Source organism: Opisthorchis viverrini, assembly GCF_000715545.1.
Source record: "Opisthorchis viverrini unplaced genomic scaffold opera_v5_48, whole genome shotgun sequence".
NCBI classification, from domain to species: Eukaryota; Metazoa; Platyhelminthes; class Trematoda; order Opisthorchiida; family Opisthorchiidae; genus Opisthorchis; species Opisthorchis viverrini.
The window spans coordinates 69,207-93,700 of NW_008751704.1; the positions used below are offsets into that span (position 1 = coordinate 69,207).

Here is a 24,494-nt window from a genome sequence, read left to right on the forward strand (position 1 = left end):
CTCAGACCACCACGCCTGATCGAGTCCTCAATCGCCGCCAGCAGAAGTAAACAGCAGTCGTCGCTGCATGCAGCTGACATGGCCGACTTCTCATCACAAAAATTAAGAACTAGAATCCAAGATCCAGCAGGATTGAAGCGGTGGATCGTGATCGATATCACCTGAGGCAATCAAATGCCAACCTGAACAACTGCTAGAAAGGCCTGGCCTAAAAGCTAGGTACTGAACCCGGTTTTTACTTTATTTCTATCTAGATAAACAAATAGGTAACCATGTGAAACTTTTTATTGTAAACTGGCCAACCTATGCACATTTGTTTGCACAGTAGATTGCAGAGTCGAACAGGCGCTTTTAGTACGTAGTGACAGTGTTGTGCATGTGTGTTTATACCCGTTCCACCAAATCCAACTACTTGAGATATCACCACCCTACTTGAATGAGTAAGGTGAACTGACTAAGTGACTGAGCCATCTTGAGTGCTATTTCTTGGTGAGTTAATTTTTGAACAGGAGCACATTTTTATTGTTTAAAGCGCACCCACCCATGTAGTTTTCTTAAGCCTCACATGAAGCCGAAATGACGTTTGTCAGGAAACGTAATTAAATTGATGCAACAATTTCAAGTGTCAAATTTATTCTATACTCCGTTTGGATGATAAATGCTCATATAATACTATTTGCGCAATGCCTCGGAGCGCAAGAAAATGGCAAGCAAAAATGAGTGATTAATAGTCCTAACAGAGCTATTTTCACCCCTTCCTCGAACCATGGACTTTTCAGAACCTGAAAACGCTACTACTGGTAACTTTATTACCAAAAAGACACTCAATTTCACTTCTGTCGAGATTCGATGCGCCAAATGAGGCGGAAAGTCCCACGCAACTTATTCTGCTTTGAGGCTATTAATAAAACTTTTGGTATGTCAAATGAAATGTTGACAGATGTTTAGAGAGCGGACAGTCTCTATACATAAAGACAAGAGAGGGGAGGTTAAAATTTGTTCTACTTTCAAGGGGGGTATCTGAGTCAAGAATAAAGCAGTTATGGTGTGTTGCTCAATATGCTGGAGGACAACAAGGTCTGTTAGATGAAACTAGTCATTTCATTTGCGATCTGATATCAGGTTAGATACTAATCAAAATGTCTGGTCGTAATTACTATCTGCTTTCAAACATAAACACTTGGCTTTCCATAAAAGCGACAGGCAGAATTTTTTCTTCATTGAGCTAAGGTTTCTGTTGCTATTTTGTCTCTCTGAGAAAAGCAACTGAAAGATATCCATTTCGAAACTTGCTTATCAACCCATGCAACCACATTTAGTGTAGAATAGCGACTATCTGTGGCATGCGTCGGATGGCAAAAATATCTATCACAAAGCATTACACAACAACTTCAGGATTTGAATGTAACGTCCACAAGACATCTCAACTCTGAGACAGCAAGAATTACTTTAAGTGTCTCTTCATCGCCCCATAGTCCTACAAATATTCACGCTATCCCATCAACGTAGGCAGCCGCATGGTTTGAATCGGGAAGCCAGTTCGATATTAATCGTGTTGAGCCATATTTCCAGTTTCACCAGACCTTTGCTGAAACCGGCGGTTGTTTGATTCTCTGCAGGAGTACAACTTTGGATACGTTTTACAAACGAATCATCTGTTGCCGGTGGGGAAGGAGTAACAAACTGGCCGTATGTAATGCAATATACGTAATGTACTTAGCATGTGTTGCAGAGTTGATCGGTTCGTAAGGGAGACATTTCCTGGCCGCACACAGTCACCAGCAGCATTATTGGTGAATCGTTTATGCAGCTCCCTATTAACTGGAGTCTAAAAGACTATAAGTAGAAAGCAAAGGCTGAAGGTGTAGAAAATTCAGAGCTCCAGTGAAGTCGGATCCGTCGGGCGAGCAGTTTTTTATGAATTTTAAGGGAATAACCCGAATGGACCTTCTGTGTGTATTGTGAATAATCCTTATAAATGGGACTGGAAACGTGATTACCGAATTCTAATGCGCTTTGCTTGTGGTATGTGAATTGCCCTAAGGAGCAGCGTAATTGCTTGTTTCTGAACAAAGGGTCACGACGAATCTAATTCACTGTTGGGAGCTTGTGAAGAGATAAAAAGCATCTATCCGTGGAGTGGTAGATCACATGGATGACCTGAACAGATATACAAGACATAAAAGCTTCCTGGAAGTGGTTTACATTTGGAGCTTGTTTCAGTGTAGCATTGAAGAGATGTCTGCAGCAGAGGAAGCTAAATGAACATCTTCAAAAACATTAGGGCCAGGTAAGGAATTAGAAGCAAATATGGGGAACAAACAACATTTTGACGGGGTACATACAACTTCCCGACATCCCACTTTGCTACCTACCGTCATCACATTAAATGTGCCAGAAAATTCCAGTTAGTATCGAAGGACTTGAGGGTAGACGAATAACATGTGGCCGGATATATGGATGGTGCGATGTGATCCGGTTGTCGAAAAAATTTACGCAAAGCAATCGATTCAAAAGGGACATGAGTAATGAATATTAAACGGGAGACCATGGTGGTAAGAGACCAGCAGCGCAGATTCTCAAGTTCAGTTTACTCGTCTAACCCTTTTATTCTACGGGAGAGGGCTAAATTTATGATCATCTCCTGGTTTTAGTAGTCTTTTGGCTGAAGCCTCTGTCCAACAAAGAACATCGAACACTTTGTGGACGCCAACGATCTGGTAATCCTGGTGATGTAAAGCGCTTTTCGCCTGCATCCCTAAATGTGCGCTTTTGTGTGCTTTTCTGTTCTCCCTCTTTACTTAATTCCTTATTCGTACATTTAATTTGGGGTGGCCAGATCAAGTATCCCATCCATTACCATCAGAAACGGTGTTCGTGTTTTTTTCAACCTCCATAACGATTTCCATGCAAATCACCAGACCAGAAGACCTTGGTAAAGCATTGAGTTCAGTGCCACCGAGATATCTTGGGTAAACAAGATGGCAAAAGTATCCGTGTCTAAAAATGGGCTCCCCTTCTCAAATTCAACTTCTCTACGCTTACAGGGACAAATCATCAGCGATGACAGTTGTGCGTGCGATAAACTTAGGTAAGTTACAGGAGTCGGTGTTCTCCTAGAAAGACCAGGAAATATTTACCGAAATGGATAGATCTGAGAAGTATTTGTCACCCCCAGAATTCCATCTTAGCTTACCTGGATGAAACAGTGCAGGTGGTTACTCCATTTCGGACCATTTGTCAAGCTCAACAAAACCTATCCAAAGCGGTTAGTAATTCCATGAGCCAGTTGCCACCAGTATTATCATTTATTGCAGTGGCTTAAATTTGATGACCTCCCGTTTAACAGAAATATACACCAAGCCGTACCGTTCACACTGAATAGGTAGTCAGCTGGGCTTGGTAACTTAATTGGCTTATCAAGCCCACCTCCCATTTCACGTCTGCCATTTGCGACCTACTCACTTTTATTGGGCTTAAAACTGACATACCTCCAGTATCATGCAGTTAGTCAATCATTAAATATCCCTTTTTTTCTTTTCCAGTTGGTAAAAGAGTGCTTTAGCCTTCCCACGGACAGTGACCCTTAAAAGATGTCAGCAACACATATCCATCAAAATGATGCTTGAAGTAGATATGAATGAAATAGGTTGATCAGATTGCTTGCCCGCTTCCAGTTACCTATAAACCAACCGTTTTCCATATTAAACTTACCATATTGCATCACAGCATTGATCACTCGCATTAATCCTTCAATAATAGCTGTACTATCGTGGTAGGTTCTGTACAGGGCATGCAGCAGACCACACCCGTCGGTTTGGTATTCCGTTTCACCATCAATCCCGACAAAATGCAGTGCAAAATGCTCTACAAAGGAAACAGCACTTTTGAAACACTAGATCTGACATGGAAGAACTCATGACACAGTGACTCCACATGGCCTTTGGCCAGTAATGTGACGCTAAGCATTGAGGAATTAGCTTCAAGTACGAAGTTGACAGTGCATTTTCAAACTTGAAAAGGAGGTGATTTTAAATGTGCGGAACAGTAATAATGTAATCTGCGATCCGAAGATTATTTAAGAAATGTCAAAACGGTCGGTTAATCTCACATAGAGTGGATACCGTTTGTGTGTTACATACGATATGTACGGCAGCAAGAAAAACTATATACAAAAACGCTCCTACGATATGTACGGCAGCAAGAAAAACTATATACAAAAAGAAACGCTCCTGAGAATTGAAAATATTCGTCTGAATTCAAAGATGTCTATGAAATTGGATAACAACACAGAATGTAGCTGTTAATCATCGTTATCCGAAAAGAACTGCTTTGAATTTAATTCAAGAAACCTCGCTGTGTGTACCTTCGTCGTAATTTTTAAAACTGATTTTAGTGGACATGCTAGCTGGAAAATATTTTAATAGCAATCGCAGATTCCTGCTGGTTATTCAAGGATAAAATGTAGTATATCATATGAACTACCGGGTCGGCCAGCAGACGTACCAGACAGATTAATCACTACATTCAGGCCAAGACATATATTCCAAATTGTATCTGGGCAGTTGCTGAATCGGTCCAGACCCTGTAGCAGAATCGGCACGACGTCGGACGTAGCTAGCAGCTTCTTCCGAACTGTTTCTACAAAAGAATTTCAATACAGTAACTTGGGCAATAAAGTAAACCAAAATAACTCCCAGTTAATGAAGCGAAGAGACAAAACATTTCTCACCAGCTATAGCGATTATTGACCAACCTTCGCGAAAAGCATACCGCAAGGTATTCTGTTACCCAGTTTCCAAGTGTTGAATCAGTTGTTTAAGCTGAAAAAAACTAGGTTAAAATCAGACCTATTCAGGGACCGAAGTTATGTCTTGGGGGATTCTAAGCCGATGAGTTGGTATTTATGAGACCTTCTGCCAGAAATGGTGACTATTTATGTAAAACAATCCGAGCACCTACCAGTAGTCGCTTTGCTCAAATAGACCAATAGCAGGTTCAGATCAAGTTTGTCAGTCGACCAACTTCCTCGAAGGGCCCTTCTCGCACAACCAGAAGCGAGCCAGAGGCGGTCAAACAATGACTTGACAACGAAGTATAAAAGTCATTATCAGCTTACTCAGCTGCGCTGGTGATTGCCGTCTTCCTGGATGGTGATTTCGAGACGGACCACATCAATCGTTTGAGACGTTATCAGACTTGACCCAGTCGCGCCCCAATGGCGCTCGTGCATCCAAGCTATTGTCTTCAATGCATAGCTCCCTTCCAAATCCCTCCACTTAACAGTCCACTGATGACACCTTCCAAATCCCCCCACTTAACAGTCCACTGATGACGCTGTATTGATGCAAGAATTTATCGGCTTCCGCCTCCGGTGTGCAGCTATCTACCCCACCTCCCCGAATCATCGCTGAAAGAAAATGTGGCAGTTACAACCTTGGAGAATCCAATTAGTTGTGTATGGACGTTAAGACAGCTCATTGTAGATCCTAACCTTACTAGAACTACGGGATTAGATGGCGTAAAGAATACCATCAAAACATTTGTGTACATTCCTTTCTGGTGGTCCCCAAATCTTTTCTTCGGGTTCATTGTGTATGGACGTTAAGACAGCTCATTGTAGATCCTAACCTTACTAGAACTACGGGATTAGATGGCGTAAAGAATACCATCAAAACATTTGTGTACATTCCTTTCTGGTGGTCCCCAAATCTTTTCTTCGGGTTCAAGGAAAGCCGCCACAGTTGAACTTTGGCACAATTATCTAAGGTAATGTGTTCAATGCGCCCCTGCCCTGGTAGTCTGTTGCTTCCGTCTCGTATGATGACGTCAGATGTCACAGTGTTACCGAAGGTATTATTCGCGTTACGACTGGAGTGGGGCCCATACCCCTATGGTTGAAGTAGCCGGGTCAATTTTATTTCTTTAATAAAGCTACACTGATTACCTGGTTGCAGATCGTCCAAAAATATTATCCTTACTAAGCCAGTTTAAACAACCCAGTCAAAGAAGAACGAAGAACTCTCTACACGCATACACACACAGTGTAATCTGAATAAGCAGCCAGTGTTCACCGTGCCCAATGAAAAGTTGTGCGCGAGCGCAACCAACGCCCATATAATCGTAAACGACTACCAGCATGGTAAATTTACAGACCTTCAGTAGTATCGGGTGGGATTGCCGAGCAAGGTTTTTTGTTGTACGTTGTTACAGCTTGCAAAGATAGTCTGACTATGACTAATGGACAGTCGGTAAGCACAATGTATCTTGAGTGAGTTTAAAAGGCAGTGAAGCTAGGTGAATTCAACAGGCGCACCTGTAAAAGGCACATGACTTCTAGAAAAGTTAAATGCCGGTTATTATGATAGCTGTGACTGCTGTAATCTGGTAATTGCATCATGCCAGTACGTTTATCTTATCGTACGTAAGAATATACGTATAAATCAAACTTCGAACACATTTTAGAGTAATTATTCGGAATGTACACCCCTTTCTTATGCGCCATTATTGGAATGCAGCAAAAACTTTCATAATGCGCCCTGAGAGCCAGTAGAATAAGTGAAAATTAAACCCTTTGTTGAAAGGCCCAAATGCTTACCGCTAAGAACTGGTTCGTTACTTTCTTTTTGAAGAGAAGTCGGGATAGCTAACAATCGAATGCACAAGGATGAAGCTGTGTTATAAGCAAGGATCTGCTTCCTGGTCTAAGCTCACAGTGTTACCTGGTCCAAGAAATAGAGACCCAGAACGAGAGAGGGTCAATTCTCTTGAGTAATCAAGGCGATTAATCGCTGACACCAAGGTAGTAACCGCCTCAGCTGGGCTACCGCCGTAACAAGCAACAACTACAATGGACGCGTGTTCCTGCAGTCTACGGACCATTACTCCTAACAGAAAGGTTACATGACTTGTAACCACATTCACCTGATGACTACAAATAAGGTTGAAAAGCCTCAGGGTTTAACCTGACTAGTACCTTAAACACCCCGTGAAACTCTAACCCGAATGCACATTCATTTTTAGATCTGCTGCCAAGATTAACTTCTATTCATACAATCTAACCACTCAACAGTAGTCAGGTAGCTGAAATCAGCTGACAGAAAACGCACTTCTGTTCCCAATAAGGTGAGTTGAACAATGGGTAAAGCTCTCTCAGTGTTTGGTATAGAGGAAAAGTTGGTATCTTAGCTGATGAAATCTTTGGAGGATTGTTCGTAGGAAACAGTATCTTAATGCGGTCAATATTATCAAAAAGCTCCCAGTTTGTTCTGTAGCCTTACGCTATCCCACTTACTAGGCACGAATAACTGGTGTTCGTTTTATGTTTTCCTATAATCGCTTGAACATTTATATTGATTGATGAGGGGATCCCGATAATTTTCTATGGCCGTATTGGGGAAACGAGATAGCTTAAGCTATGCCGGTTATCGCCGACAGCATAAATCACTATCATCAGTGAAGTAAAGATAACCACTCTACAAAGCACAGCAGGTAATTCAATTAAAATCGGGTGAAAGCAGTTTCAGTATAACGGAAGTTAGTACAGTTACTGAACATTCCCCTATCATTCCCACCTTTGATATAATCACCACTGGCGTTGACGTCGTTGTCGTATTCCAGAAAAACCTCGATACTGAACAATAAAGTGCCCTACTGTCAAACGACATCCAAGGGATACCTTGAAAATTCGCTTTTGTCAACGATGAAATGAAAACCGAATAGTGAGTAGAATTTTGAACATCCAGGGTGCGCAATGCGACAATCTGTAGAGATACCGTTGATAAGGGCTGGGATTTACGAGTGAAAAACCGGTAAACAGGCCTACGCCGACTGCATCGTTAGTGCCCATTTACTTACCACATGATGATAAGGCCAGTATAAGAAGCGGTCCGCCAGTGAATAGTTTAATATCCTCAGGATAATTGCGCATTAGATAAAGCACAGTGATCAAAGCTTTGCTCTCTCCAACCATTCTCGCAATTGGGGCTGTTGGGAAAGTGGAATTGTCAGTGAGTTAACAGCGTGAAAAATAACCAGTTACTTTATTAAAACCCTAAAGTGATTCAAATCTTCTGTCTGTGACAAGATTCTCTATGTGATTTGGAACTGCTGTTCCAGTTAGCCAGAACTTTTGATAACCAAGAATATTATAAAACTTTTCACTGTTTTAACAATCACAAAGATTGTCCTTGGGCAGCCGATGTTCAATGCAGAATGTTCAGTTCTGTGACTCATTCTGGCTGATGGAAACTTCGCTTATGCAATATCTCATTTACAGTGCTCGGAAAAGCAAGTAACTTCAATTTACTCTGTATCACCCCATTAATGGTGCTTTGCAGTAATGCAGTCGACTTTCCTGTCTAGCTCTCTCACTGCCGACCGAACCAGACAAACGAAACCTTTTTAAATCAATGAACAGGCTGGGCCATCATCTACAGTTTGTGGTTTCCGTTCTCCTGTTCTGCTTACATTCGGCGAACAGAGAGGTAAGTGCCGGTACTACTGTACTTCTGTAGACAGTTTGCAATCTAAGGACTAACTGATCTGCGCATTAATCTGAAGCGAATTTTAACAAGGTTCTGAAGGATTTTGGCTCTTTACATTTATTTTCTTGTTCGAGATCGAGCACAAAGCTCCTTTGCTTTGATTGATATGCTTGTTCCCCTTTAAACTCATACCGATAAGCAGAGAAAACACTTGAAGTTCTATTTCAAAAAAGGCCCGAAAATTCAGTGCACAAAGATGCTAGCCTCCGGTAGTACTGAAATCTTCCCGGCATGACAGTTTTGTAAAGTAATTTTTGATAACTTTCACCGTAGCTTACATTCCAATAGAACATAATTCAGTTTGATGACAGAAACACTAACTTCTTACCGTAAAAACAGTATTTCCACAAATATTCAGCGCCTAACCTTGCCAGTTCATACATGTGACTTTGTAGTAGCTCCAGTAGATAAGTAATGAGGCCAATTTTTATAAGATGATCGAAGACATGCTGTCGGGTGGCTAGATAGTTTCGGACAACCTCTACATCAACGTTGCTGTGTGATGCTCCAAGCAACGAATCGAGGAGTTTCAACGCTGCCTCTTGTATTACCTGGTCCTGTGGATGCTGTTTCATTGCATTCAAGATGATTACAAAATCTTCATTTTCCAAGCTATATTTAAATTCTTTCGCTTCATTCTGATCATTCTCAGCGGTTCTTGATTCAGTACTGGGAGAAGGAAGTTCTATAACAGTATACCTGAGATAGACACAATGATTTAACACAATGAGCGTGTTGTGTACCAGCTTCGCGTTGGCCTTGTGAAGGTCTAACACATTGAAAAGCACACCAGACAAGTGTGGAGGGAGCCCAGCATTCGAATGACAACAATGTTCCGCAAACCATATAACTGCTCCCTCTACACAATTTTCGTGGCGCCAGTTGCGTATCAAGTAGTCACGAACGGCTCGCTCTCCATCTTCGGCCGGAAGCAAACCTGAAAATTGAAGCAAAAAAGTGGAATAATCAGTATAATGGAATGCGCTGAGCTGAATAAAAAACACTTTGGTGTTTTAAAACCTCGACGTAAACAAATAAGCAATTAAATCCACTCTTGGTTATCCTGACCATCGACAGCGTAACACCATCTTCAACACTGACGCTTCGTTGCCACACTGCCACAATTTATTTAGAAGCCTTATTGTGAAGAAAGGAATATAAGCGGACGGCTAAATGACTTACTGCCAGTCTATACAGACATTCCGATGTGCCTGCATCTGCAGACACTCACTTGGACACTCTGAATAGAAAATAACAACATGAGAGCCACTTACATCGATTAATAGCCATATATTGCAACGACTCTTACCATACACACGTGTGACCATTTGGGACCCAACGTGATATATTTCATACACGGTGCCTGTTCAAAGGTTGACCACACTAATAACGGAGTAAGGACGTGAGCAAGAAAGCAAATAGATGATCCGATTGATGTGAGGGGAGGACTGCGGTCAAATATCCGCATATATTATTTGTTCAGGGGATGTTGCCAGAAAAAGTGGATGATGAGCAAACCCATTGTGATGTGAAACAGTAGATCTTTCCTCTTGTTGGCAGTTTCCACAACCGAGCACGCCTTGTTTACTCATCTTTCGCTTATTGTTCCCAGATGCTGAACCTTTCTTCGCGGCGAGCGGAACCTTCTTCTGGCTTCTGCAATTCACTTTTAGGAAAAAATACCTTGTTACAGATCCGAAACGTATCGCATCAAGTGAATAGTGGAGGCCGGGTCACTCGGTACCATAGACAGCCGAATACAACATTCCCAGGTTGATTTAATCACAGAGGAGTAATTAGGTTCCAGGTTTTGACCCAGATGCAAGAAAGTACCAATCTGGAGCCTCGAGCACAACAACGGCGTCTTGACTGCTCCTGCTAGATTTGGAAAACTTGGCAATAACTCAGCTATCGCAATTGCCTCTTATATGCCGCACCGAGACACAGAAACGGTGTTACGGCGGAACGGTAATTTTCTGGTTCCAAGGGCGGTTTTGATTCGTCACCTCAGCAACAAGCCACCCTGGTCTCAATATACACGATTCTCAGCTGCATCCATCTCTCTGGTAAGGTCTCCTTTGACCAATCTCACCATCGGTCACCGAATTGAACAAATAATAGTATTTAATAGACAACGCAGAAATCAAAAGTGTATTGCAGATCCTTCTGAAGTTGAGCGGGTTTCCCGCTGCGTTTTATTTGACTTTACCGTAGCTCACTAGAGTAACAGAACTCTGCCTACTTCCCAGAGTACCAAATTTGTTAACTCACTCACCCCCATCGGTGTTTCTGGTTGGATCACCAGTGATGGTATTTTGGAAGTAGTGCGGAGAAATTCGTTTCCAGATAAGCTTTATTTGACGACAGAACCAGTTAGTATGTCACAATATTTCCAATGCAGTGCCAAATGAAAAGTGAGGCGGTCTGAAGAAGCACACTCAGTTGCTTAAAAACACAAACAAGAGATTCAGCTTGGTTCCAGGTGAATCTCCCGTCGATACCAAATTGTATGCAAATGAGTGTATTTTCCTGATTTCGTGCAATTTGGTTCGGTTAGAACATAAGATTGAAGGAAACTCTGGGACCACACCTGCCTGATGAGCCCCAGGAAGCGTGAAACCGGTCGTCGGCTGTCAAAAGGTTTTCAGCAACCTTATGAGTAGTATGTTACCCGTTTATTTTTCATAAAGCCATTATGGGTAGAAGGAATTCTAACATGGCCAACAAAGCCAGTCCAAACCTCTGTATATCCACTGGGGGATATAATAACACACATGTCTATGAATGTGTTCACCTGCTATACTTTACCATCTATGAAAATCGTTTTCGGATTGAGGACAAAGTTACCATCAGCTGATTTAATTTCCCAGATTGGGAATCAAGGGGTATGCGCCCACTGCACGGCGAATGCAGTGCGCATTTACTTTTAGAGAAATGCTTCTTATAGGAGTACATTTCTACCTAAGAAGCTTTTGACAAACAGTGCGATTTTCGCTTGACTACGTGACCCGCAGATGATGAAAATCGTTTTTTCGTCGATCCTCAATAAACGTATGTCATATTATTTGCGCAAAACATCACAGTTGTTCTCCGAATGGGTACAGACTGATTGAAATCCGAAGTTTACGTATAGTACACGATGTGAATACATTTCAGATTCCTTCTGCTTCCTCATTTAATATTTTTTCTGTGGTCTTTGTCCCCCCGCAGTGCTGCTTTAGTTCCCAAGTCATGTGTTATAATGCACTGAAGTTCAGGTCAAGCTGAAGCCAGATATCCACAAAAGCCCATCAAATTCTTGTCTAACAAGAATGGTACAGATAAGCCGTCCTGATCAGGCTCTAAAAGCACGAACATTTACACGCAGTGATGAGACGAAATTGTTTGGAAACAACGGTACATTGTTTGCTAAATAGAGAACAAACCAAAATCGGAATAAGATAAATGGACACTCACGGTCGGCCATACGCACAATGCAGCGATTGGCGCGCGCCAATGACTCTGGATCTGCCTGCTCAAGAATGGCTTCAACGAAAGGGTCTTGCACTAACTGTCTAAAATGGATAGATAGGTCATGACTTTTGAAAGCTGAAACCGGATGTTTGTATAGATCTCCTCTACGAAGTTTATTAACCTAAATAATAGGAACTCCTATTCTCATGAAGCGGGAAAACAGTCATTTGTGTTCTGTAAGATTACAGCCACTCTTTCGACGAATACCAAATTGGTAAGCCATTCGTCGAGTGCTTAGATGCCACCAGAACGTAATAGCAAAGACTCAATAGTTTTGGATTCAAGGAATGACCCATTTAGATCAATGAAGACAGTAAACGTGTGGTTCTTTTCCCACCAAGAGCTGCTTCTTAGGCAATAAAATTAGTATAAGCTCAAACTGGATGATATACTTGGGCACAGTATATCAAAATCAATAGCCAAACCATTGTATCCTTGTTTGGAAAAATTTCGAATCAAGATGGAACAATCATCGCTAAATCCACTATTGTGATTGCTTATCCGCTCTTCTGCCGTGTACCATTGCGAAACTTCGTTAATCTGCGACTGAAAAACATCAAAGATTGTTCAGTGTGGGTTGTCGCAGCCTGGCCAATTTTAGCCAGAGTTTGAACTGGTAAATATAACTTATCCAGATGGGTATTGATTGATGACATACAACGGCCGACAGCAACTTTATCGAAACCGTTATCAGTAGCTGCAGTGCCCCACAGCCACACAACCAACACATTGTATCTACGTAAACAAGGCGATGAAGCAGGCGAAATTCATATTGTTGCTCAAACATTAATTAGATAGCCTGAGTGTATCATCTGTTACGTTGACAATGAAATTCACTACGTTTACTCTCTTCCCCCTTTGTAACCCCTGCCCCACTTTTGTGTTTAGTGTGCATATATGAAGTGACGTTTGTTTGTCCTTACCACGTCACCCATTTGGCCTTGAGGTCAAATGACCATTTGTAGCCGACTTTGCACGTGTGACTGTCGCACGTGAGAGCCTGTTTGCTCCCTTGGTTTGTACTTTTGTAGTCCAAGTGGACCGTTTGTTTTGGACGCGTATCTACTATCGAGTACCGTATAGAAACCCAGCTCCGACTTTGTATTGCCTACGCGGAGTTTCTGGTATTACGCGTCACTCGAAGATACCGTTCACCCGTTACACTGAGTGTTTTAGGAGGTCACGCCTGGACTGGATGCAAAACGGCGCGTTCACTTACTCCAGGCTCATCCGTTTTTCAGGATCCGGTTCGAGCATAGAGTTCAAAATTTTCACGAATTTCACCTCATCGTCCTAAAGAATGGAAAGGACCTGTCTCATATTGGGCAGAAAATGAACTATAACAGTCGAAGTCAAAGTTACCACCAACAGTAAAAGCTCCAAGATAGTATACGTATCTATCGAAACGTGTAATGAGCGATTGATGGTACGATTAGCAAAATGGCAACGTAAGATGCGCTAAAACCGAATTTTATATGACTTAATTCCACGTGTAATATTTTTCGATCGCGGAAGAATGCTTTTCCTCATGCAAATAAGACTAATACAGAAGCGCTAGTGAAGCCCTATGGCTGGAGAAAGAAGCAGACGGGCCAATGTTGCGGCCGAAATATTGTTAACGACGAATGACTGTCGGTTTGCTCACTGAGCTGGACAGTCTGATTACATGCATCTAATCACCAGTAGAGGTGATATAACAACGCACTGATGATGTCACCTCGATTGGTGAGGAAATTTTTGCAGTCACATTGTCCAGCTCATCAAACAAACTAGCGGCCAGTCGCGCCACCTGAGCTTCCAACATTCTCCGCGCTGGTGAATCGTTACCAACACTGTAACAACGTTATGGAACTACAACAGAAATGGCAGCTTATCTCCAGAATGTGTCGTTGGCCCTAGGCGCAACACAACCGTTTTTTTCACAGGGAATGGGCTTTGTGATCGAACAGGTCAACTTCATCGAATTTACCGGCCACTTTCGATCGTTCAGCCGTATGTCCCCCAAAATCCATACAGTGATCCATTATGAACTACACAAGCAACCTGGGTAAATGTCACGTTAAAATCACTTGAAAGGTGTACGTGTACGGCACAAGTAGGATTTCACCAAGGTCAAGAGGTACACAGCGATTGCATCACTTGACATTAATACGGGGCTTAGTAAATTTCACCTAGTGTCTGTCCAACCGTTTACAGATGAATTGACCCGATAAACACAGATCAGTGAACTGGGAGGAAATAAGATTCTCTACAATCAAACACAAACGGGTTCACTCGAATGATTTACCACTGTTCCTAAACAATCTCCAATGAAACTACGATAAACCTTTGGTACAAACAATCAAAACCGTCTATTAAAATCGTTTTAAAAACACTCACAGTTGACTGGTTGTTGAGTGGAAAGAACGATTTTGGATTGGACTTCAGCGTTTGCAAAGCCCAGTTCATATCATCGGCTGTCAGATCCTTCACGTTCAACATTATTTGCATCATGCATGCCAGACTCCACAAGTCGCTGCGGTCGTTGTATTGGAAATTGTCGACTTCCGGTGCACACCACTCAGTAAAGCGAGCTGTGAAGATTCATTATTCAATGAGATAGGCTGCATAAATTTACTGCCATGGTCTAAAGAACTATTCTAGCTTTTGTAGCACCACCACCGTTGATAGATCTTTAAATGTGCATTTGACCGTAATGGATTCATCATCGTTCCATAAAAAGCATGTTTCCATCGACTACCATCTGCATAATCTAGTGTCTTTTATCGAAATCTGGAGTTGTCGTCCAGACTGAACAAGTGTAATTTTATGGTTTACTCAGGGTTGGTGGTCACTGTTTGTCAGTTTAATCGACCAAATCTAAGTAAGGTTGGTTTGTACTTTGCAAATTTCTCACAACTATGGTTAGGTTAGAACATACGGCTCACGAAACCTCGAGGACTGCGTCTGTGTGTGTCGCCCAAGATGAGTGACACTGACCATGAGTTGCCGAAGAAGTCTGTCAGCAACCTTGTGATTAGTTTCATTCAAGAAAACGTTCGGATTTTGCTTGCGAATATTCATCTATAATATGGGTTTCTTGAAGAGTTTTCTGAAAGTTTGTCCATGAAAGAAGGAAAGTGTACATCTTAATAAAATCCGGACCTCTAAAAAGAACCGGCATCAACCTTGATAAACTAAGTAAAAGAATCAGTTTTAACTCGTACATGAGGTTTGCATTTGAGTCACAAACTGTACAAATTAAGCCTCACGCTTTTTGAACCGAAGACAACTTCGTACTGGTCACTTCTGTGAATGATACTGACAAGATCATTGTGACACATGGTAAATCAGCAGTGAGTGTATCATCATCGGCCAACCGAGAGATATCATAGCTACGTGCTTACTGCAAAACATATTTACAGTAACAGCTGTAGTACGATTTCGTCGACTCCTCCAAAATGAGGATTACCTAAATTACACCATCATGGTTGTGCTCTACAGCCCAGTCTCAAACTCGGGTTCGCGCAACTTGTGATTAAGTAGTGCCTCTTGGTTACTGAAATTTTATAAGAGTAGTTTAAAAAATCGATAATAAAATTTTCTGAGAAAGGCAACTCACGGCAGCCATACCTGGCTGATGCTCCCATACGAAGTACATCACCCCAAATTTCAAACGGCTTCAAAAGGAAAAATGGTGGCGCTTTTTTGAATGTAGACAGCCATGCTCAGAAAACTCTGCAGTACACAAATAACATACCGGAAATACACTGACCTTCAATTTACCGTTAGACTTTGCTTTCATTGTCAGGAACCACTTAGATTTTGTGGTCCGTTAAGTGTGTCTATTCAAATTAAAGGGATGAAAACTTGGTTTTAAATGCCTTTGTTTCGGGGAATCTTACACAATCTTCAGCAGTGTGACCCATTATAGCATCAAAGGAACGATTCGTTCCGGCTGAAATGCCTTAAAATTGAGATTGCTTATCATTTCTCGACAATCAACTCATAGGTATCAGGTAAAGTTACCACACCCTTCATATGAACACTGGTGAAATCATCTAGTTTGAGTGTTCCCTGGAACTTGATGCTACCAGTACCCTCAAGGGGTCATATATAAATATACGGGAGAGTCTTCTGTGGTTCCCTACGCAGGCGATTCTGAAGAGAAGAATGCCTGGACGGCATTTCGACGGTGTGCTGCACACCACCTATTAGTTTGCCTGCAATTAAGTGGAGGCAGTCACTTTTTAATATCTAAATATGATAGTCAACAACCTCAGCTTTAATTCCTCAGTGTAAAAAAGGTCACGAATTGTATCTTTGATGATCACCACCACTATGGCATGCACAAACTTAAATAAACTTGCATTATTAGGGCACAAAGTAAAAAAGGGAAGCAGTAGTAAACAACCCCTATATACTTACGTTTTCGTCTCCTGAATTCGGGCTCTGGCGGACACTCAACGGGGACACGCGCCACCAGCGACGGGTCATACAGGTGGTCAAACTCTGGATCGAATTTAAACAAACAACAGATAAGGACTCTGGTTAACTTTGTGCACAGAACTCCTGTTTAAACTTGTTCTCCGGGACGAAGAATCATTATAAAGCCGTAATATCTCAAGTGGGGATTGTTCTCAGCTTGTTTTTGGCAAATTGTGAAGACGAACACGAAACTTTCGAAAGCAAGCTTACCCTTTATACTCCAGCTGAGGTAAGCTAGCAAATCATGTTTCACTTGCGCACGGATGGAACACAGGACAATTTACCTGACGGTAGGTTACCTTTAAGTGACCTGTAATTGATTAGCAGCTTCAGGGAAAGATGCTGCTTATTGCATCTGGAAGAACACTAGTTATGCTACAGTAGTGATCTACCAAAGTCTATTCACCTGTCCCCTTACAATTAGGACCATGATGTTAAATAAGAGGACCTTGCACAATCTGAGAAACTGATGCTTCTAAAATACAGTCTAGCTGAACGCGAAAGAAGTGGCCCCTGCATCTTCATTTTCATGAGTGAAATGAATTGACCTCGGGTTTTCCCACATATTTTAACCATTGTACAACTTGATAGATGAACATAGATTGTCCTCAGTGTTCAGCATGTTGGCCATTCATTTGTAACCCAATGGGTTTAAAGTGTCCGCCAATTATCCTTTGTACACATCACGATGGAAAAGCCTCGGTGAAAGAGACCCCTCTAAGAGTTGAAAATCAGGGAAATCTGGTTGAAGATATTTGCCAGTTACATTTCATAATGTAAGTAATAGTTCCATGTTTTCCGCATTCATAAGAATAAGCCTGAGACTGTCCACTCACTTTACTACCGATGACAGGTGAACGGGTTCAAAAAAGACTGATTTTTATTTTGGATTTTTTAGGATGTTTAATCTTGCTCCAAAGTGGGATGAAACTTGAAGTTTGTTTTCCTCGGTTATGAAGGAAGAGGTGCATAAGAAGCCGTGCGCACATTTATCTAAACTGTATTTTGAAATGTTAATTACTCGACCTGCGTAGATCTTTACTTTATGCAACAGAAGGAGTCCATGTTGGAAATCCGCAGCCCGCTTTGCTTATTTATTTATTTTTCAGAAAGCTTAAGCATAGTGAGTTGTCTTCAACACGTTATCAGCAGCATTGATTAAAACTAGAAGTTACGAGCACTTCATGGCGTTCATCCGCCATGTTATGCGATAAATAAAGCCCATCCAAACTTCACTGCTTTATGTACTATAATAAACCAGCTTGACTGGATGGAGGCGTACTTACATTGGTAAGTAGAATCTGTTGCTTTCGTTTCACGGTGATGCGATCTCAGCGTAACACGTCACAATTAAATTGCGTGTGTGCCGATGCGCCCATCTTCCCGCACAAATGAACGAAACTTTTGTGTATCTGTGGATATCTTTTTCACCACTATATGTAGCACCTTGGTTAAGTGCTACTATCCTCATCATCCATTGCTTTAATAACGTTCTAGCAAACTCTATTTTGTGGAAACAACGTTTTCAAAAACTGAAGGATAGTACAAAGAGTCACATTTGTTATTAATGGACCCTCATCAGGCTAAGCAATACAACTTCATTTTCGCATGGTACACACAAATAAACAAAAGATATATTTTCCTAACGAACGGTTCCTAATCAAAAGATCCCAGCTTGATACCGGAAGGTGGTGAGGCAGCGAAATAGTAAAGGGGAAGAAATTAATCAAGGACACTTCCTTTTGATGAGATTACCTTGGCGTAAAATGAATACTGATGTTGTCTGTATACCAAAGAAGGCGAAACAAATGCCACATGTCTCACCTGGGTGTACTTGAGCTTTCTCTTAGTGTTCGTAATCTCGGAAAAAACAGTTGAAATAGTTTTTTTTGGAAATATTGCCTTATGGCAACCAGCTCTTGTAATATAATACATCAACACATTCTTAAGAAAAATAGTTTGACGTTTAAAAAGCATGATGTTTTAACAAATAAGTGAATCAAACAGGCATCCTGCTGAGGGTCTCACTTCGTTTAGTTTCGAGAGACTTGGTGTCAAGCGAATAAGGAAACAAAATTCACGCATCTATGAGGAAGCCGTAACAATTGCTACACGTCCGAGTTGGACCCTTTTTATCTGCAAGTGGACAGCTTGACCATTTTAACTGGTTTTAGGGATAGGGTTTTCATTCCTACAAAAATGGACCTATTGAACATTCATGACATTTAGAGTCGCAAGAATCTTTGTGTTGGTAATTTGGGCAGTATACATTTTGATCAACTAAGCAAGGTACCACAATCTTATCTAAACAGCACTGATTGGTACAAAAGGAGAATGTCGAAATAGATGGTGAAGTTAAAGTGACAGACCTAACAAGACCAAGTTTCAAGCTACTCTAACTGAGTCCAGCATAAACTGAAGATTTTGATTCCGGAGGACGAGAAGATCAGTCATTAAATTACTGAATGATGGCATGTCTCTATTCGGCAGGGACTGGATGGACAAATCGAAATTTGGAGAGACGATTGGCAGGGCCAGTATACAAGTGTTTCATCTACATTATGCTGAAGCCACAGAATAAACAAATTGCGCATGCTGTGTTAAATTCCATTACTAATAGAATTAGCGAACGGTCTCTTGACAAGTACCAGACGCCTAAGCGTTTATTAATGTTCCATATTTTGTTACTTGAATGAAAACTGCAACTTAACTACTCATGATTTGTAGGTAAACAAAAGCAGTTTGGAAAGATCTAACCCCAGATATCTTGCGAATAGTCCAATCTAATTCTAAGAGTAGCATCCTGGTTGGGCTTTGAAAGGGTGTCATCCGTGATAGCCATCGTGCTGTTAGAAAATACTCCAACCGTTTTTTCGTCAGCAACAATGATTTCGAAAAATATCAGGCCTCACAAAATCGACCGAGTTGACAGATATGTTATCCTTGATACCGCTATCCAGCAGGGAACACTCTGGTGGTTTCGGACTGCAATTAGGTTTTTGCATTCTTAGACTACCTAGCGTGTGAGAGAATACGAAGTAATCTCCAAAGGCTTTCGTAAACAAAGTGGTGTCAGACAAGATACTCGCCACTCCCTCCATTCCTATTTATCTACGTGATAATAAGACAAACTTTTGGATGTCCTCATAAAGTTGCCGGCGAGAGTCTTGTAGTTTCGAAACATGCACAGGACAATCTTCTTTTTTTCAAAGAGGATAACAAGGTGCAGATGTTTCTGGAGGAACTAACCTTTCTCTTGACATAAGCTTTGCACCTACAATAGTACGATCATGCGACTGGAGACTCAGTCACCCAATAAACCACCGAATAAACCGAATAAACCGATCGAGGGGGAACCGTTCGGATTTGTGGGGCTCCCAACGTACCTTGGAAGTTGTATTAGCAGCGTGACCGATAAGGTCACACTAGGCCTGGAGTTGCGTTTGCTAATTCCAATGCTTCCAAGGGAAATACCCTGGACTTCAAAGGATGTATCAAGCTACTGTACGGACAACTTTTGTATTACTGCTGAACTTTGCCTGTTCAAGCAGCAAAAATAAGACCTCTTCCAGTCTCGGAAACGTAGCTCGTGTAGGTTGGAGCCAGTGAATCCATAACCAATCAACTGGAATAAATGTGTCTGGTTGTGCAACGGGGACTTAAACCTAGACCAGTTTTCAGTAGCAAAAGCCATTAACTACACGCACCTAATCACCATTTACCGAAATGTGCTATTCATGTCCAATTCAGAGTAGCAGAAGTACGTAGGTGGTCAGCCTTCGAACCGGGGAAGGATGTGAAAGAGATCACCAAAGGTTTGGTATCTATCAATTTGACTCCACTAAGAATGATTACTACGTCATTCTCACTTTACCTGGTTGATAACGCCGGAGTATGTAGTCTTAATTCAACATTATTAGCTTTTTGCTGTTAATTTGTGCCCGCCGCGCCTGATTGTGTACTTGGAGGTTTAGCATTTCAAATTGATTGAGATAGGCTAATAACAGGTCCTTTCCCCTTCAGATTTCATTCATTCCTTTACATTTGTCATTTCAAGCTAATCGTGGTTGTGCAGCATTGAAGCAGCAGTATTGAACACTAAGATTATGTTGTGAATAATAATGACACTACAAAGTTCGACTGAATAAAATAGATTCATTACACCCGATCTCACAACGTAGTCAATTCTCCGATAGCAGCACATCAAATTTGTGCCTCGAGTGCCAGTAATATAGCTCTCATTTCAATGTATCTCAAAGCCGTAATTAATGATCGTGCTGCTTGCTCGTGAAAACTCGTAATCGGTGGTCAGTGTTGTCCCTGCTCATACGCATGCTATATATATGAAACAAGGGTACAGTTGTGATACCTGCGATGTCCGTAAAACGGTACGAAACAAACAGCCGCATTAATAAGTTGAAATCGCCTATTAAAAACGTACCCAGCTGAAAAAAGTCAGTTCCGCGAATATAATTTTCCAGATTGATTGACCAGCAATCTGTCGTATAAGCTTCTGATTCATTAATGAAGATATTGTTGGGATGAAGGTTCCTAAGTACAAGTGAATACAGTATAAAATTTCCCAAGTAATACATGTGCTGGAATCCTGATGACTTCAGTCGGATCAAAAAGTCCAACAAACAGCCGAACGTTCGAAATATTATCCGTCTCTCAATGCACTTGTTCATAAAGTATTTCTCCAGGTATGAGGTAAGACTTGGGGCATCAATATATGGCCGGATAACTGAAAAGTAGACAGCTCGTGTCTATTTCACCTCAGTACAATTTGAAACGCCGTACCGTGGCATTAATTGAAACAAATGCTTCAGATATTCTGGGCACGTATGCGTGCTTGAAGCGGCAGAAACGCATGATATCTCTGAAGAACAGCTCTGCCATGTAACGATCTCTGCACTCTATCTATTATGTATATTGTTCAGTAACCTTGCTGTGATAGGCGGAACTGACCATCTTTAACACGTAAAACCGACCCGTACGGATAGACTTTATCTTGAAAGAGGTCCCTTGCCTACCACCACCAAGGCTTTCCACAACCTGAAACCAGGCGTAAAGTTTTTTATTTACTCTGACCTCATAGTCATTCAACTCAGCCTTCACGTGCGCGACTACGGATGACATATTTGAATTTGCGCTTTCAGGTAACCAGGATGTCATCCGATTAAACACGGATTTAAGGATTGATACACGAGGTCGAGGCATTCGCCCAAGGTTCCCGGGTCGGCTTTGTTCTTGTCGGTCAGTGGCTGTCGTTCACCTGAAAGGCACAGGTGAAAAAAGGGTGTTGCGCTGCTCTTTATGTTCTCAGCGCAAGGCAGTATGCTTGCCACCACGGGGATTCGCGTAAATAAATCTCCAGTGGTACTTTGAACTGGGTTCTAGAAGAAGCGCGGACAATCGCCGGAGGAAGGTCATTCTACGCAGCTACTAGGCGAAATGAGAAAATGTTTGCTTAATGAATGTGTGCGCTCTGAGCTTGAAAATATTCTTACTATATTCCCGAAATGTGCTTGCTGGGACAGCGGTGAAAAGCCTGTTTGCCAACCTTTGTTCACACAGGACATAGGTAAGAATTAGGTCCCCTCGAAGGAGACTGACTTTGTTCACACAGGACATAGGTAAGAATTAGGTCCCCTCGAAGGCGACTGAACTCCAGGGGGAAGAAATCAAGCATCGCGAGAAGCGTTTCGTGGTTCATGAATTTGAGGCTGGCAAACAATCTCATGGCGGCTCGATGGACACGCTCAATGAGGGTGACGTCTTTCGTGCGTATTGAATGGAAAACTTTGTTCGCGTACTCCAGGAGCGGTCTGCCGTAGGCCCCATAGAGTATTTGGAAGTCCATGCGAGTAACACAGGAGAAGGTGCGTCGGATAATCTGTAAAATGGCGAATGTCTTTGGGGCTAATTTCTCATGGTGCAGTGAGAAGGACAAGCTTGAGAAGACCGAGATACCCAAATCAGTTTTGGCGTCTACCCTCATGATGTTTTCTGGTCCTTTCTCACCATTCATGACAAGGACATTCATTGAGTCTCCTCCAAATGACATATGGACGCACTTTTTATCATTCAGAGGAAGGTGCCAGTGCAACGACCACTGGTTGGCAGCGTCTACATCCATTTGGAGGGCACTGGCATTGTAAGTCCAGTATTTCAAGTCGTCCGCAAACAGCAGACATGTACTCGCAAGAACGTCCGGGAGGTCGTTGACGTAGACCAGAAACAGCAGTGGTCCCAGGACGGAGCCTCGAGGAACTCCAATGGAGACCGGCGCTGGAGAAGAGTAGTTCAAACCTATTCTCGCTCGGGATGATCTGTCTGATTGGAACGCCTTGATCCAGCGAAGGATTCTCCCTTGAATCCCGTAAGACTCGAGTTTGTGGAACAGCGGGACGTGTTGGAACCTATCAAATGCTTTTGAGAAATCGAACAATATGGCACCCGATATGAGTCCTTCGTGCTTGGCTTGGGTTAAGCTGTCCATAAACACAAGCACGTTCATTATGCACGAACGGATTTTGAGAAATCCATGTTGAGCTGGTGATGTCAGATTGGTCTAAGTAAGGTAATCTAGGAAAGCTCGCTTCAGAATGCGTTCCATCACCTCGCACAGCACGCTACTGAGGCTTATAGGCCTATAGCTGCCAGGCAATAGTCGGTCACCAGTCTTGTAGACTGGCGTGACAATCGCTGCCTTCCAAGCAGATGGAAGTCGGCGTTCGTCAAGCGAATAACGAAACGCCAGGTAGGAATAGTTTGCCAGTGTACATAACATTTCTTTCAGGATCCTTGGGTGGACTGCATCGGGTCCCAAAGCGCATAATGGGTTGATCTTGTGCAAGAATTGACGAATGTCCTCCACCGTGAAGACCAAGTCGGTAAGATGCTGTTCGTAGGTCCGCGTCGACAAGAGTGAATGTGACGAGGAGGCTGGGGCTGAATATAGACGGGCCTAGTGTTCCCTGTAAACCTCATACTGCACTGTTGGGTCACTCGTGGGTTCTCCGTTCCTGTCCCTCAAGGAGAACGCGGATGGCTTGTTTCTGCGGCGATGTCTCATGTATTTGAAGAGTACGTTTTTGTTTTTCCGAACGAGGCCTAGGATGGTGGCTTGTTTTCGTATGTTCCATTGGCGGATTACTGATCTAAAGAGGTTCCGCATTTTACAAAATGCCAGCTCATCTTCCATATCCCCTGTAATCAACTTTTTGAAAAAGAGTTGGGATCTTCTTCCAGAAGTCGCCGAATCCTTTTTGGCATCCTGCGATTCATCCTAGTGCGTGACGGTTTTTTCTGGGACGAACGTCGCGTCAGCCTCGCGAACTTTCTGGACAATGGTCCTATATATTTCTTCCACCGGAGCTGATCCCAGTGTGACTTGTTCAAGGAAGGTGCGCATTCCTGATAAGTCTGCGCGGCAGAAGTCTCAAAATCACATTTGAGGTTACGGATTTCTCGACCAATAGAGGATGAAATCAAGGGTTAGCACTCAGTGGTCGCTATGTCCCAGTGGAGCGTTAATTGTAACCTGATCAACGAAGTGTTTTTCGTTGGTGATGACCGAATCCAGCACGGATGGTAGTTGCTCTGCTTGGTATCTGGTGGGCGCAACGACATGTTCAGTCCAGGAGCACTGTTGAAGGACTTCAATCAGCGCCGCCGCAGAAAGTCCGTTTGATCCGACGCGCTGGAGCTCCATCAAGGAGGCCTTTGGGTTGTTGAAGTCACCTACCAGCAGGAGATCATTGAAGTGGTGGGTGGACGAGATTTGCCCAAGTGTTCGTATGAGGAATTGGTCATTTTCAGGGTGACTCGAGGGGCTACGGTAGACCACACCCAGAAGGATAGAATCGGACCCACGCAGCGAAATTTGGACCTACAGTGCATCAAAAAAGGTGCGGGAGTGGTATCAGAAATGACAATCGGGATTGGCAGGGCCACACGTAAGTA

General features: G+C 42.4%; 1 protein-coding gene across 1 annotated transcript in view; it reads right to left on the reverse strand.

Annotated features, from left to right (window-relative positions):
• Nucleotides 1–23,046, reverse strand: part of T265_13228 (hypothetical protein) — a gene marked incomplete at both ends in the record, with an annotated part of 42,144 nt that extends 19,098 nt beyond the window's left edge. The window contains 10 exons of the mRNA XM_009167878.1: nt 3,715–3,867; nt 4,507–4,641; nt 7,858–7,986; nt 8,875–9,483; nt 10,818–10,897; nt 11,972–12,100; nt 13,279–13,352; nt 14,439–14,632; nt 16,467–16,550; nt 22,143–23,046. Coding sequence (XP_009166142.1) covers nt 3,715–3,867; nt 4,507–4,641; nt 7,858–7,986; nt 8,875–9,483; nt 10,818–10,897; nt 11,972–12,100; nt 13,279–13,352; nt 14,439–14,632; nt 16,467–16,550; nt 22,143–23,046 — 2,491 coding nt within the window. The remainder of the gene's footprint in view (nt 1–3,714; nt 3,868–4,506; nt 4,642–7,857; nt 7,987–8,874; nt 9,484–10,817; nt 10,898–11,971; nt 12,101–13,278; nt 13,353–14,438; nt 14,633–16,466; nt 16,551–22,142) is intronic.
• Nucleotides 23,047–24,494: the final 1,448 nt, after the last annotated feature.